The sequence below is a fragment of the Corapipo altera genome, unplaced genomic scaffold, assembly GCF_003945725.1.
Source record: "Corapipo altera isolate COAL_440 unplaced genomic scaffold, ASM394572v1 49, whole genome shotgun sequence".
Classification (NCBI taxonomy): domain Eukaryota; kingdom Metazoa; phylum Chordata; class Aves; order Passeriformes; family Pipridae; genus Corapipo; species Corapipo altera.
This window is the reverse complement of record NW_020884879.1, coordinates 1,973,359-1,989,284: the sequence shown is the minus strand read 5'-3', so window position 1 is coordinate 1,989,284 and position 15,926 is coordinate 1,973,359. Positions and strand designations below refer to the sequence as shown.

At 41.8% G+C, this 15,926-nt stretch overlaps 1 protein-coding gene across 1 annotated transcript in view; it reads left to right on the top strand.

Moving 5' to 3' along the window:
- The first annotated feature begins 459 nt into the window (after positions 1–459).
- The window catches only part of NPC1 (NPC intracellular cholesterol transporter 1), a 27,262-nt gene continuing 11,795 nt past the window's right edge, over positions 460–15,926 (top strand). The window contains exons 1-10 of the mRNA XM_027638968.1: positions 460–639; positions 7,423–7,545; positions 8,815–8,921; positions 9,496–9,671; positions 10,543–10,710; positions 11,305–11,554; positions 13,088–13,164; positions 13,811–14,181; positions 14,541–14,767; positions 15,311–15,411. Of these exons, the coding sequence (XP_027494769.1) occupies positions 556–639; positions 7,423–7,545; positions 8,815–8,921; positions 9,496–9,671; positions 10,543–10,710; positions 11,305–11,554; positions 13,088–13,164; positions 13,811–14,181; positions 14,541–14,767; positions 15,311–15,411 (1,684 nt within the window). The 5' untranslated portion in view covers positions 460–555. The remainder of the gene's footprint in view (positions 640–7,422; positions 7,546–8,814; positions 8,922–9,495; positions 9,672–10,542; positions 10,711–11,304; positions 11,555–13,087; positions 13,165–13,810; positions 14,182–14,540; positions 14,768–15,310; positions 15,412–15,926) is intronic.

The following is a 15,926-nucleotide window of genomic DNA, read 5'->3' as shown; positions in this document are numbered from 1 at the left end:
TTCCGCGCCCACGCGAAGCCGCTGCCCAGCTGCCGGTACAGCCTGGGCGGGACTGTCCACCCCGGAGAGGCACGGTTTCGCTCCGACACCGGGACGAGCTTCCCGCCACAGCCCCAGAGAGGATTACCCACCCCCACAATGCCGCTGTGGCGTGATGCGAGGCCCCGCCCGCCGCCGCCGGGGGAGGCGGTGCCGGGCAGGCGGTGCCGGGGCGGGCGGCGCCGAGGGAGACCGTGCCGGGGAAGGCGGTGCCAGAGCGGGCGGTGCCGAGGGAGACCGTGCCGGGGAAGGCGGTGCCGGGAGAGGCGGTGCCGAGGGAGGCGGTGCCGAGGGAGGTGGTGCCGGAGGCGGGGCGGCGGCCGCGGTTGGCGGCGGCTCTCGGGCGCGGCCCCCCGCCGCTCCTCGAAGGGGTTGGTGGCACCGCCCGGGCAGGCGAGAGCGGCCCTTCCGGACCTGCGCTGGCGCGGCTGCCTGTCCACCTCCTCCTGCCGCCTCCCCTTCGCCGCCGCTCGGTGCTGCTGCCGAGAGCCCCCGCCGGCCCCCTGCGCTCCAACCATGGGGACCTTGCAAGGCAGCCCCGGGTGGGGCGGCCTCGGCCTGCTCCTCCTCCTCGTCCTGCTGCTGCTGTTGCCCGTGCGAGTGAGTCCCTCACGGGGAGCTCGCCGTGGGGTAGGGCGTGCGGGGCCTCCTGGCACCGTGGGGAGGAGAGGGAGCAGGACCCCGCGAGTGGTGCCTGGGGCGGGGGGAGCCGGGGCTCTCCCGGACGGTGGGGCTGGGTGAGGGCGGCGGTGTCCCGGGTTAGGCCGCTGGGCTCGGGGCGCAGCCAAGCTGAAGCGTGGTACCGAGGTGCCCCCTCCTCGTCCCGCCGTGCTCTCCGGGTGGCAGGCGGGGTGACAGCCGGTGGCGCGGCAGGCCCGCCGGGGAGCGCCGGCGAACTTCGGCTCCTACCCGGTCCCCGTGCCCCGCGATCGCAGCCGGCGGCTGCCCCCGGGATGCCGCGCTCCCGTGGCGTGCCCCGGTTATGCAATGCCCGGTGCATGTGAGTGGCCGCGCAGTCACATGCTCCGGAGAGGCTTGCAGATGTCCTGGGTGTCTGGTTTGTTTTGCTCGTGGTGTTGCTTATGCTGGGTGGCAGCTTCCTGGGAGGGATAGTCTGCGGAGTGAGCTGCTATCTATTGATGTGCCAGTATTAAGGCTGCGTGTTTCCTCAAAATTAAGGGCTAAAATAAGTTGGATTTCTTGATACTTTAGGAAAAAATACTGTAAAACCTTCACTCCTCTCTTCCCGGTCATATTTTGTTATGCTGTGGCGCAAGATAGGAGCGGGATACTCCACATTCCTCTGGAGAAACAAGGAGTGTCTTCTAAGCCTTAGTGGCTGTGTTGTTTTTCCAACTCTCTGCTTAAGTTGGAAACATACTTTCTGGGTCAAGTTTTATGACTAACCCTTTTTAAACCCACGAGTTTGTCACCTTGTGTGTGTGCTGAGGTTCTCCTGTTATCATATCCTCTTCAAAAAACCTCTTGAAGAGCTTAAACATAAAACTAGGAATTCATTCTTCTATTACCACTGGAGAAGGTGATTATTAGTAATGACTCATGATCTCCAGGTGGGTAAGTAATGTACTTCACTCCTAACCAATGTGCCTTTATGTAGTGTTTTTTGGAGGGAGATATCATCCTATGGCAATGAGGTGTGTCCTAGGCTGGTAAAGAAATTACAACATGCTTTCATTTATGTATCAGAAGGATACTGAGCTAGAGGAGCTTGAAACCAGTTCTCCTAAGATTTAGGGGAATCCTTGTAGAGGATGTGGCTTTGTGGTTCCTAGAAGTAAACATTGCAGAATGACTTTAGCCATGCAGGTTTCAATTTTGTACTGAAAGAAGGCAGAATCGGGTGTTTTGGATTTTTTTTCCATTAACTCTTATTTATGACTAGCACTCCACAAAGAGGATCTCGATACTTTTCAAGGACAAGCTGGTCCTTCAGTTAGACTGAGCCCATATAGTGTTAGATGCTTGCAGGAGAAAAGCTTTGTGAAGGCGAACCCGTTTTCTCCCTCAAGTGTACTGGTAGTGTAATGGGTTTGTGCTTTCAGTTGTGGTGCATATAAATTCAAGTGTTATATGTCATGTTTCTGCTTTTTTGAAGAAGCCAGTGGACTAGAGTGGCACTTCACTTTGCAATCCTTTGTCATCCATTACATACACATTCACAATGGACTCGAAGCGTTCAACCTGTGTAAGGTGCATCTTTTACTCTGAACAGTGCATGGTACAAGATTTGTGCCAGCCATCCCGTTACTAGTTCGTGTTATCTTATAAACATCCTGATGTACTGGATGGCATTTATGTGCTTAATGGCTGCTGTTGCAGTTGATCCTTGTGTAATTATACTAAAACACAAGGTGTTCAGTTATGGCTAATCAAGGTTGGACACAGGTTTCCTACCAGCAACTGGGATTCCAAACTGTATGATATATTTGAGTTTCTGGAATCCTATGGGAAAATGTTAATGACAGGTGCTTCTCTTGCCAAGTGGCCTGCAGTGTGGTGTTACCTGACCTTGGACATGAAGTTCTGAATGTCTGCGTGGAGCAGTTTCCTTGTCAGGGATGATGATGTAGCATCAGAACAAGGCAGTAACAACTTTACCTAAACTACTTCCTGGAAAATCAAGAGTGACTTTGTTTCAGTCTTTCTGGATGGAAAGTGAGGAAGCTGTCTTAGAAGGGGAGAGATGACTGAAGGGAGTGACTGGTAGAACTTACTAGTACTTTGCTGGGCAGTAGACAAAATAATCCAAGTGTTGTGCAGTATTATTATTTCCCTGCAGGACATCAGAGGTATTTTGGTGTAGATGGACTTAGATGCAGACAGCTGCTAGTTAGGGGCCCTGCAGTTTCTGATCATGCATGCAGTGTGTGTTTTCCCAATAACTCCTTGTCAGCTAACACCAGCTCATTCCCACAGATATTGAACTATTGCAACTGTCTTTTGCTACTTGACCTTGATTTTACTGTGACGTCTCAAATATGCTTGGGTAATCCCATAACTGTGGCTTGCTTTGCCTACTTAGGAGTAGCTAATAATTTTTCTGTCTGAAAGGGAACAGTCCCTTACTTAGGATCAAAGGAACAAGAGGAGCTTGGCAGATAAAGTGTGTCTCTGAATTGGCTGCCTCTGAATAAGTTACTGAAAGAGATAAAGTAAGAGTAAGAATTAAACCTGTAAAGTTTCCTTTAGTTCATGGACCTCCTTCCCTCATAGGGAGGGCTGTCAGGTCATATGCAACTTCTAGGGCAGATCTTTGAACTTGACCTGATGACCTGTTTCCATAAACCAGACTTGCCATTTATTAAGGGTGGTGGTGTAGTTCCCTGGAACTCTCAACCTAGTGGGCAGTAGCAGATATTAAGGGAGTGGAAGGCACGAGTATGCTCCTTCCTGGATTGATCTCTTTGCCCTGCAGGATTCCAGATGCATCATCCTAGATGAAAGGAGGGGAAACAGCTGTATCTGAGGCTGTTGCCTTTTCCATACATTAGTAATCTTAATTTGAAGAGCCAAACAGTGTTCGCTTGTCATTTGGTATTTGCAAGACTACAAATAACTGCTGTTTCTGCATATAACATCATCATTGTTCTTTGTCTGCTTAACAGCTATGTATTCATTGTTGGTGATGGCAAATGTTGCTGGAAGCATTGAAGATTATCAGTTTGTTTCAACGTGCAGTTGAAGAAACATGGGCTGAAGTAAATGTGTTTATGATCTGTTGGAACACTAGTTTTATTACAAATAAATGATAATGCCTGGGAACCAGAAAGCTCTAATGGAACCTTTGTAGAATGCCCATACTTGCTCATGTGCAGATTCTTTATTAGGGCTCCTGAAGCTTTGACCTGAGGTGAAATTTCTCTTCAAACAGATCAAGTCTACCAGAAATAGGAATACAGTTTTCTGAACTCTGGGGAGGTACTGAGGGTACTGCCAAATGGTTTCTAAGATATGCTGGAGGCAGGAGGGAACAACCTTAATCTAAGGTTATGTTACTGTTGCTTTATGAAGTACTTAGGAAAGTCCCATTTTAATATAGGGAGTGCTTAGTTATGTGATCTTAAAAACAAAACAAAACAAAAAAAAACAACAAAACAAAACCAAAGAAAAACCCAAAACCAAACTAAAGAACCCCCAAAAAACCCCAAACCCCCCACACATAAAAAACTTGAACCTATAAACTGAGCCCTGTGTCAGACTTATGGATATTTTGCCTTTTTTAGAAGGCAGTTGGTTTCAACATCTGCTAATTTTGGGGCTAGGCTTTCACCCATTTAAGAAAGATGATTACTCGCCTGAGTATTAAGTGACTTGAAAGTCTGACTCTGCAAGCAGTAGCTTTGTTAACTATGACTTATTTACAACCACACTTACTCATCCCTGTCTCATCCTACCAGTATAGGAGTGTTCTTCTGAGAGAATGGAAAGAGCAAAGTGCTTGTCTTACTCTGTGACTTAATCTAGTTTTTACTAGAGGGTTTTGGGAGAGGGAGAACTTCCAGCTATATCTTATCTGTGGTAATGGAGTAGTTACTTAGTTACTTCTTGTAACCCTGAATACTGTCTCAACCTTAGGAGACCAGCCCTCTCCCATATTTTGTGACTGACTCAATGATGAGCAGGCTATTGTCTTGTTAGTGTTCAAGAGTTATGTTGTTGACTTACAATGATTTGATGTTTTTTAGGCTTATTGACCTGGTTCAACCGCTGTAAATCAAGGATCACCAAAACTAACTGGTTCAGGGAACAAATTTATACTTTTATTAGTTAAATCCTGCTAGGTTACGGCATAAATGTAAAACCTTAGACTGTCTCTGAAATTACATTCTTGGTGTTAATATTGAAATAGAGTATTCAGACTTGCAATTCTAGGTCTAGGTGATCTTCTGAGTAGTTTAAAGTCGCTGATACGTTCAGCTTTTCTTAAACAGGCTGAAAGCTTGAGTGGCAAACGTTGGATTTTTCACTGTACATGTTATTGCTGTGGAATGTCAGTAATATGATATGAGTCTTTATCCAAATTCAAATGTGAACTAATGCTAGGCTGAACCTCATCTTGCTTTATTTTTCTTGCATGTCTAGCTGAATGCTTTTTGGTATGTGATCAAATGTTATGTGCAAGATGCTTTATGTTCTGTCCTGCAGATGATGGCAGAAAGCCTTGCAGGTAAATTTATAGACATAATACAGGTTGTATTTTATTTTGTATCTCTGTAGTTATAACCAAGGAATTGTTGCTTTGAAATACAGACAACATTTTTAAAACAATAGAACTATCAGTCAGACTGATGTGGTAGCTGAAATTTACTGAAGTTTTTCTTTGCAAGAAGTGTGCTGATAAGGTTTTTGTAACTGTTAACTGCATTACCAGGTTTCCCACGCTTTCTGCTCTGGAAGAAACAAAGTCTTTCTGTAAAGAGTAGGTTGATGAATTTGTGGTGTTTAAAACATAAGAAGTGTTAGATAAGACTTCATGAAAGTGTTTTAGAAAGGATGATTACAAACCATTCTAGACTAAACATCAAAACCAGTCTGATACTGAAGAAATAGCTAATTCTTTTCTCATGGGCAGTACTAAGCAGCTCCAAATTCTTCATCATTTTGTAAGAATAGTAATGAATCTGTGCTTTCTCTTGAAGAGATAATTCAGTTGTGACACTGGTACATAAAAACACTAAACAATCTTTCCCTACTAGTAGACTGTTTGCTATTAAAACTGAGGTAAACAGATGCGAGGAAGCAGAGTTGAAGATGGTGACTTTGCATCAAAAAAGTGTTAATTTATTTGAGGCATGAACAAATTTATGATGTAGTTTTGATAAATGTTCTCCAAGTTATGGAAATCTAATGTTTTTGATTCATAATGGTGTTAAACATTCAGTGTTTGTAAGTGCAATCTGAAGGTGGTGTTTTCCATGTTGTATCTTAGCAGCTGGATATGGGTTTAGCTGTAAGTGCTAGAGTAGGCAAATGAATAGTGATCTAGAGTGGTATGTAAACTCGCTTTTAGACCTGGATTGTAGTGAGTGACTTTGAAGCAAACCATGTTGCCCTGGTTAAGTTAAAGGGGAAGCAGGTCTAACAGGTTTGGGTAAATTGGTGGTGGGTATTGTCCCTGATAAACAGCCAGTTACTGATGTATTTTTTTGGTGAACTGTCAGTGTTGTTCAGCACAAAAATGGTTGTTGTGAAGGCATCGTAATTCTGTGTAGCTCTTGGGTATTATGAATACAGCCTTTCAGGGGCCTCTCTGGTCAGTAAACAATATTATTCATGGTCAAGCACAGCGCACAGCAGTCTGTCCTTGCAGCATAAGCATATGGTGTCTCTACAAATGCTGGGTCAAGGTTGCTCAGGAGATAAAAATAGGTCAGTTATCTCTCAAACTGTACTAGCCAAACTTCTGATCAGAGCTGGCAGAAGTGTAGTAAATGTTTGTGCAATCTGCTTGCAGCCGATGTGCAAAGGAAAACCTTGGAGCTGTCTTAAAGCTTTTGTTGTAAATAACTTGTTATTGCATTACATGTTTTAATTTTCAGAATAAATATTTTGGCTTAGTATTTCAGATGTCTGTGTCAGTACCACTGACAAAAAATACAAGACTTTCAAGGTGCCACTGTCCTTTTTCAATTTCCTTTATTTTATGCACATAATAACAGATTTCTGAATTTTTCAATAGTCTCTTAAATCAAAATATGAGAGTTGATGCTTTTTCCTTTTTACTTAACACTGTAAGCCCATTTAAATGTTGCATGCTTAGGCTTGAAAGTGATGATGGAGAGTATCCTTTGAGATTGTGACAATACATATATGGCAAGTGTAGAGCTATGAAGTTCTGTTTCAGAATCCTCTTTATACTGCTGCTTCCTCATTCTGTCACTCATGAGTTTGCAAGAAGGATCAGAAGGTAGCAGGAGGAACTGAAATTGCACATAAGCAATACGTTTCTCTCCATGTGTGCTGACCTGTGTGCCCTCACATGACAGTTTACCCAGTAATCAGTTTGTTGTTTCGTGTGGAAAAGAAATATTTTCTAAATCGTCTTATGAAGATGCTTTTCAGGTGTTGAATTAGATTTTTCTTAAGGAACTCTTATACTTGTTCTTAACTATAGACAATGCACTTCCTGTTTCTGTATTGGGCAGGGAAGGGTGGGGAGGTGAGCTGAAGATCAGTGGTGATGTGCACCATGTCAAAAAATGCATGCTTTTGTTAACGGGCATTTTATGTAGTACGTGCTGATGGGAAGTTATCCAATCTGGATTGTAAGTGGCTTTTGGAATAGTAGCACATAAACTCTATAATAGCTGAGGAATTTGGCAACTATTCCTTGCAGTTAATCAGTTATCTCATGTTAATTAGGTACATCCACAAATGTGTATCTGGTATGGAGAATGTGGAGTTGCTTCCGGAGACAAGAGATACAACTGTGCTTATGATGGACCACCAATAGCACTACCAGAAGATGGCTATGACTTAGTGCAGGTGAGCTTCTTTAGGAGGTCTGCTGCTTAATAAAAAATAGTTCTCCTCCACTTGACAATTCTGTATTGGGTTCTATTGGACCTGTGCTGTGCCCTTTAGCTTTCTCATCCTAACTTGATGACAAAGCAAACTGATTATCTCTGATTTCTCAGGTATGGCTCATAGCTCCAATTGGGTGAAGGTAATATACCTCAGTTCCTTTTCAGACATATGAGAAGTCTCCATAGCATGTGATTAGGAGCTTTTACAGACATAACCTTAAATATAGGATTGGTCCACTTGTCTGCATAGTTTCCTCAGTGGTTTGAGTACTCTTCAGTCAGATTGTTTTTTAAGACTCTCCCAAACTATGATACATTCTGTAGTTGTGCCCTTTTAATCTCTAGAATACAAGACTAAACTGTTTTACATCAGATGATCATTCCTGATCTCTCCTTAAATAGGAAGGCATTAACTGACACTTGTTCAAATGGAGCAAATTTGGACAAAATTAGCTGTGCCTAGTGTGAGATGGTATTTCCTTATCTGGGCTTTAGCTGCCAAAATGAACAAACCCACAGTCAAAAGAATTTGTATATTTGGTGCACAGTATAGGATGATATTGCCAAACTTGCCTTCTGGCATCTGATAGTTCAAAGCTATAAAGTGTGCAGTAACTATGGCATTAAAGGAGGGGTTTACTGGTGGCAGGAGTGACTTTATTAAATATGTTGGTGAACTAACTACTGTTACATACTGTTTCTGAAGCCTTAAGATACAGTTCTTGTATGTTACTATCAATTATGCTTGTATTAAATGCATTTGTCTCTTCTGTAAACTGAACACGAAATAGCTCTTTCAGGTAATCAGTGATTTTGTCGTTAGTGGCTTGTCTTCTGAGACTTTAGAATCTGATACTATCCGGAAGGAGTGCTAGAGGATAAGCTGCAGGGATACTTTCAACTTGGATAAACGTGTTGTCCTCTCACCAACAGACTCTCAAATGCCATTTATCATTCTATATATAGACTGGTGACTAAAGATCATCTGAAGGAGCTTTTTAAAAGGAAGTGCTGCCTTGAATAAAAGAAGTGAAAAAAGTGATTCTTCTCTCTAGTCTCTAAACAGTAATCTTTTTTGCCAGACTGTTTTTTCTTCTATGCATCTCCCACAGCAACAGCTACTGTCTTCTGAAATATGTTGGAGCAGAACCCATAACTATAATAAGTTCTGAAGTCTTAAACATGCTTTTTCTTCCTTCACCCCTGATCTCAATATTGTTTTTTTAAGGAACTCTGTCCAGGTTTTTTCTTCGGCAATGTTAGCACTTGCTGTGATGTTCGTCAGCTTCAGACTTTGAAAAATAACTTGCAGCTGCCTCTGCAGTTTCTCTCCAGGTATGCTAATGAAGTAACTAGTTTTGTAATAGAATAACAAAGCACATTAAAACTCTTCTCTTCAAGTAGATTGTAGAAAAGGTGGTAATTTCATTTAAAGGCTTATTGGAGATGCTCTTTACGGCCTTCTGATATAGATGAGGAAGTCGCTTAATGTCATGAAACAACTGCTTGCAGTCTGGATTGAGTTAGCTGAGTTAGAATAAGCATTCCCTTAGTTTGTCTCAAGCTGCAGTATCTGACGAAGCCTTCAGAAGAGGGCGACATAAAGTACTGTTTGGTCCTGTTCTAACAGAGGAGTCCTCCTGCTAAGAAGCAGTTAAGTTTTTTATGAAATTCTATTTATATCTATTTGAGGTAGGCAATTTTGCTGGTGAATTACGGTGCTTAAAATTGCTTATCTGTAGCATCAACAACTAATGTTGTATTGCTGATTAAAAACTTGCAATTTTGAATATTTTGTTCCATCACTCTGAGCAGAATGTTTACTCTTGCAAGGCATACCTGACTTGACCTATATAGATGGCATCTTTACCTCTTAATCTGATTGCTGTTCACTGACTTTCCTACCCAGGTGTCCATCGTGTTTTTACAACTTGATAAACCTCTTCTGTGAACTGACTTGCAGTCCAAATCAGTCTGACTTTTTGAATGTTACAAGCACCATACCTTATTATGATCCAGTTTCAAAAGAGAACAAAAGTAGCATTACAGAGCTGCAGTACTTCATTGGAGAACGCTTTGCAAATGGTGAGTAAAGAGTATGTTGATTTACCTTGGCCTTTGTCAAGGTAACAAGACCAGTGCTTTTTTAAGAAGAATTGGGAGGGAGAAAGATCTGTCTTTTTTTCAAGTTTCAGTCATCACATAGGTAACAGTAGTTCCCTTGAAAACTTCTGCCCAGGTAGGGGACATTACACTGACACTGTTAATAACAGTGGTTTTTAAAGACTCAACAAAGCCTGAACATCCCTACAAATGGTTAATAGGTGTTAACCATGATGACTTTAACTTCAGAAAAAACAAAGTTGTTGCCAAGTACTCAATGTCCAAAGCCTACCTCATACTAAAATGGCATGGCAAGTATGATAATAAGTGTACACAGTTCACTACAATGGGCTCTCTAGGAGGTACTTAATCCTCTTGAAATGGACTGTTTTATTCCTTTGTCAAAATCAAAGATATTTTTAGAGAACAATAAATTTGGGTTGTATTTCAATTTTGTAGCAAGCTTAAATCATTAATTCAGTCTTTGTATGCTTTTTGCAGTAACCTTTAATCAAATTATGAGACACCTGAAAGTCATATGGCCTACAGGTCAAAAGTACCTTAAATGTTGGTCATAACTTTCCCTGCAAATAACTTAGTATAAAGTAGTGTTACCTCTCAAGCAGAAAAGTGTGTGCTGGCATAATGCAGATTTGGGTGGCTTACTCAGAGCAAGGTAGCTGTAACAAAGCATTGCAACCTTGAATACTATAAATACAACTGAATCCTTTTCTCTTGAAAGCTGTATGTTCTTGGAATTTGGTGAGTCTGTAATACTGGAGATACTTGGAATGCTCACTCAAATTATAATGTTGGTTTAATGACTCTTCTGTCTTCATTCACTTATTCCTAGCAATGTATAATGCCTGCAAAGATGTAGAGGCTCCATCAAGTAATGTTAAAGCACTGGGGTTGCTGTGTGGGAAGGATGTCAAGGACTGCAATGCAACCAACTGGATTGAATACATGTTTAGTAAAGACAATGGACAAACTCCTTTCAGCATTATTCCTTTCTTTTCAGGTAAGAAACTGAATAGTCCTTGCCTTTGAAACCTCTGTCAAAGGCTGTGTGCTATGGCTAGCATATTAATTTATTAAACAGCAATGAATGCCTGCAGTCAGAGGCTTCCAAAGCAATGTAAGATCCACTTACCTTTTTTTGATTTCTGCTTGGAAGTCATGCTTGGTGCTTTCTTTGTATCCAGCTGTATAGATCTCTATACTAGTGATGGACTGAGCTTAGGCAAATGGCTAGCTTGTATTACTTGGGAAATTGGGAGTACCCTGATCCTTTGGGATGTGTTTGTAAGAAGATTGTTGCACATTGTGCAATCTGAACAGATAAGGAGGATGACAGATCATTGCTGGGATGATAGAACTATGTGCTTGTTACTTTTACACCCTGAAGTGTTATAAACATGACCAGTCATTTAATTAGTAGTAATATATAAATAGCTGGTATGAAAGAGGCAGTGGCTTCTTCATCTGTAAGGCCAAGAAATGCTGCTCTGTACAGAGACTAGGGACTTTCATACCAAGGGTTAACTCACTTAACTGTGAAGGTCTGAATTTTTCCTGGTAGTAAACTGGCTCTGCAACTTGTGGTTTGTCGTAGATGTTCCTGTCCATGGAATGAATCCTATGAATAATGCTACCAAAGGCTGTAATGAATCCATGGATGATTCAACAGGACCATGCAGCTGTCAGGACTGTTCAATTGTTTGTGGTCCAAAACCTCAACCCCCTCCATTGCCTCCTCCTTGGCTATTGTTTGGTTTGGATGCTGTGTATGTCATCATGTGGATTTCCTACATGGGCTTTCTACTCGTATTTTTTGCACTAGTTTTTGGAGTGTGGTGCTACAGGTAAAGCATTCAAAATACTCAGCTCTGCAAGTCACTTGTTTTTCCCTGAAAACTTTCTTTGCCCAGGTCAGGTGCTTGTTGTCTCTACTACTCCAGCCAGCAAAAAGTTATGTTCTGTTGCAGATGCTTTTATACTTACAGGGAATGTTCTGACTCCTTAAACCATCTGGTGGAAAGTGAACGCAGAAGTTGGTTTAGTGGATTCACAACTCCCATAGCATCCCTAGCTACAGGATCAAATACACTGTTCTCCAACTTTCATATGCAAGTATGCAAAAAGTCTGGGGAATGCATATTCATAACAAAGCAGTCAGTGCTGTATTGGAAATGAAGTCATGAGTACTCTTCCTTAGGCTCCTGTTTTGAAAAATATTAAATGGAAGCTGGGCTTCCAGTAACTATAGCGTATCACCCTTGATCTCATGTCTGGAGCACCTCTCCTATGAAGACAGGCCAAGAGAGTTGGGGTTGTTCAGCCTGGAGAAGGAAAGGCTCTGGGAATACCTCAGAGCAGCCTTCCAGTACCTAAAAGGGGCCTACAAGAGAGTTGGAGAGGGATTTTATACAAGGGCATGGAGTGATAAGAAAAGGGGCAATGACCTTAAGCTGAAGGAGGGTAGGCGCAGATTAGATATTAAGAAGAGATTCTGTACTGTGAAGGTGCAGTGGAAGAAGTTGCCCAGAGAGGCTGTGGACTCCCTATCCCTGAAAGTGTTCAAGGCCAGGCTGGATGGCACTGAGTAATCTGGTCTAGTAAAAGGTGTCCCTGACCATGGCAGAGGAGTTGGAACTGATGATCTTTAAGGTTTGCACTCCGAACCACTCTATGATTCTATGATCAGGAAACTGAAATTGCTCTATAATAAGAGTTAAGTCTGTGTGGAAAAGGTTGGTGGATACAACTGGCCAACACGAAATTGTAAGTATGTTTGAGATGTCTGGTTCGTAGCCCAAAACATCCTGCCATAATTGGAGGTCCTGGTTAGATTAGCAGGAGGATGCTGTTGAACTTAGCTCCTGCTCTGAGTATCAGGAATGGATATAAGCAATTTAGTTCTATCATAAGTGTTCTGTGCTATAACTTGCTTGTCTTCAGGACAGGAAGAAACTACCTTATTTTCCTTTTTTCCTCTCTTCCTCATTTTTTCAGGCTAGGTATGTGTAACTTAAGCATTTTGACTTACAAAGCAGAATATTCTAGTGTAAAAATCTCTTACAAATGTTATCTCTCTGTTATATGGTCAATTTAAAGAGACTCTTTATGCTGTTAATGCTACTGATCTTTTAAATATGCATAAAGAACCTGTGCTTGCTCTAAGCTGGAAACATTTATTGAGACAGCGGAAATGACTGTATTTTGTTCCAAAGCATCATAAAGCTGGAGATAACTGTTCTTCAGTGGGTGGGTGTAGGGGGAACATGATGCCTGTAGATTCTGGAGGAGTCAAATTTCAAATTTACTTCATTCTTTCTGTACCAACAGTACAGACGTCGTTTTGAATAAGAATGTTAACGTAGCTTTTTCTCTTGCAGGAGGCGGCACTTTGTCTCAGAGTACACACCAATTGATAGCAATGTAGCCTTTTCTGTGAATTCCCACCGTGACAATGGTATGTCTTGGAGAAGAGTGAGAGGTTTATCAGAAACATGGCTTAAGTGCATCCCCTTCTTGTGGGTGGGCTCTGGAATTTTAGCTTTGTTAGGCCATATAATGCATTCTTAGAGGGCTTTATTTCAGTCTTTTGGCCAGTAACTCCCTTTTTTTTAGAGCAGTACTTAACCCTATTTTGCTGGGTACACAGTTCATGGATCTAGCTATGCTACAAGGAAGTTCTGGAGGGCTTTGTAGCAGGAGATGGGAAGGGCAAAACAATGCTAAAATCAATTTAGTTGTGTTTTGACTCATCCATGTATCCATTTAAAGCATGCTATGAAAGAATTGTAGTTTAATTTGCATAGCAGCTGAGATAGCTCATTTTATTGATTTATATATATATATATATTTTAGCTGCTTCCTGCCTTTGTTTGCTGCTTCTGTCAAAGACAATCTTATATTAGAAGGGGCAGTGTTAGGTACAAGCTGGTTTCTGCCCCCTTGACCTTGGATTGGTCACAGGGTCTGACTGTCAGTGTAGACATAGCTTCTGGTGCTTACTACAGACAGTTAGAATAAAATTTCATCTTTCCTAGTGGATTCAACAAAATGTTGCTTAACTGACTTCTCAAACACTTACTGTTTACTTCTTGTTCTTGCAGGGAAAATTACCTGCAGTGAAAGGCTTGGTGAAAAGTTTGAGAATGGCCTGAGGATGACATTCACATCATGGGGGGCTTTCTGTGTCAGAAATCCACGTCCTGTTATCCTCTTCTCTGTGGTCTTCGTTGCAATGTGCTGCTCAGGCTTTGTATATATTAAAGCAACTACAAACCCTGTAGATCTCTGGTCAGCCCCAAGCAGCCAAGCTCGCAAGGAGAAGGAATACTTTGACACACACTTTGGGCCTTTCTTTCGTACTGAACAACTCATTATTCAAGCGCCAAACAGCCGCCCGGACACCTATTCACCTTACCCATCTGGAGAAGATGTACCTTTTGGGCCTCCACTTACCAAAGACATTCTCCATCAGGTAATTTGAACTTTCCAAGAGCAGAGATGTAAGCACATTTAACAGGTATAACCACATGGAGTTGGCTTCCATCTCCAGTGTTATGTGTCTATCGAGACGTTCGCTAGATATTCATATTAAAAATCCCAACCTTGCTATAAAAACTTTTTGCTGAAAACCTTTTTATTAGAGAGACTTGCAAGCTAAGTCCCAGTAAGTATTCTTAGTATGAACACAGGAATAATATTTTGTGATATGCTTCTATTGACACGTGCCACTGTCTCTGGGAACTTGCAGGAATACAGCAGGCACTTAAATCCTACCTTGTAAGAGAAATGCTTTCTTGTGCTGCTCTTAAACTGTGGTTTGGTTTTTTAAAGGTGCTGGATTTGCAGGATGCTATTGTCAACATAACTGCTTCTTTTGACAACGAGACTGTAACGCTGAAGGACATTTGTCTGGCTCCTCTTGCTCCCTACAACAACAACTGCACTATACTGAGCGTACTCAACTACTTTCAGAACAGCCATTCTGTCCTAGATCACACTATTGGGGATGAGTTCTTTGTCTATGCTGATTACCACACTCACTTCCTATACTGTGTTCGGTAAGCAGTACAACTACATGCTTTTTCAAACTGTAGACCAACTAGGCCTTTGTCTTGCTGGCAGACAAAACTAGCTAGTTCGCACTGCCCCCTTGAACATTTTCCTACCCCTTTTTAAACTTGCAATACTATGTGGAACTGCAGGTTAGTATAAGATTGCTTGTGTTTGTGTCTTAGTACTTCAGCAGGAGTTGGATTTTAATCAAGTTACCAGTTAAACTTGGTTTGGTACAGACGCTGACTCTGGTTTACCTTAAACAGATTTTCAACACTTCTGAGGAGTTCTGTAACAGATGATGACTTCTAAGCTTTCACTTCAGTTTATAGTTCAGTTGGATAGAAGCTACTCCTTGTCTTAGAGGCTGTAAGGCACATGCCTATAAGGCACATGTATTTAAATTCAAAGCAAATGTAGCACAAAGGCAATGTATCATTAGCAGTCTTACCTCCTCTTTGTCTCGATTATCAGTTATAGCACAACAGCTTTTAACTTTTTTATGCTGTGCCTCAGTTGTCAACAATTATTGCTGGTGATCTCTTTAGGGCTCCAGCATCACTGAATGACACAAGCATGCTTCACGATCCCTGCTTAGGAACATTTGGTGGACCTGTATTTCCGTGGCTGGTGTTGGGAGGATATGATGGTAGGTGACAAAACAGTATTGCAGTTAAAGTCTTGAGGGTACATACCTGTGTGATGTCTTTGGTGCTAAAGGTGCATTCTCATTTAACACAGATGTTTAAATGTACTCCAGAGAAACTGGAGTTTTGTTCAACTTTTGATAAGTAAGGGTGTTTTAAGTAAGTTTTCAGAAGACCAGTGCTGGAAACGGAGACAGACTGCTCAGAAAGTGCAAAATGGAAGCAGTCTGTAACTAGAACATACTAGTCAACAGGATAAATGTTTGGGGCCTACTAAAAGATCCCTAATTTCTGAATACTAGATAAAAATATGAAGTAGCTCAAGTTGACATGGTGGGATGTATGTATATTTTGCTTTGAGTTAGAAGTCTTGTCACTGATCTGATAAAACAGGAATAGATTAAGATGTTCACAAAGGAAATTCTTCCATTATTACTCTGAAGCCAGAATTTTGTTCAAGCAATTAATCTAATTAAACAGAACTTGGTAGTACACTTGTGTTTGATTATATCTAAAA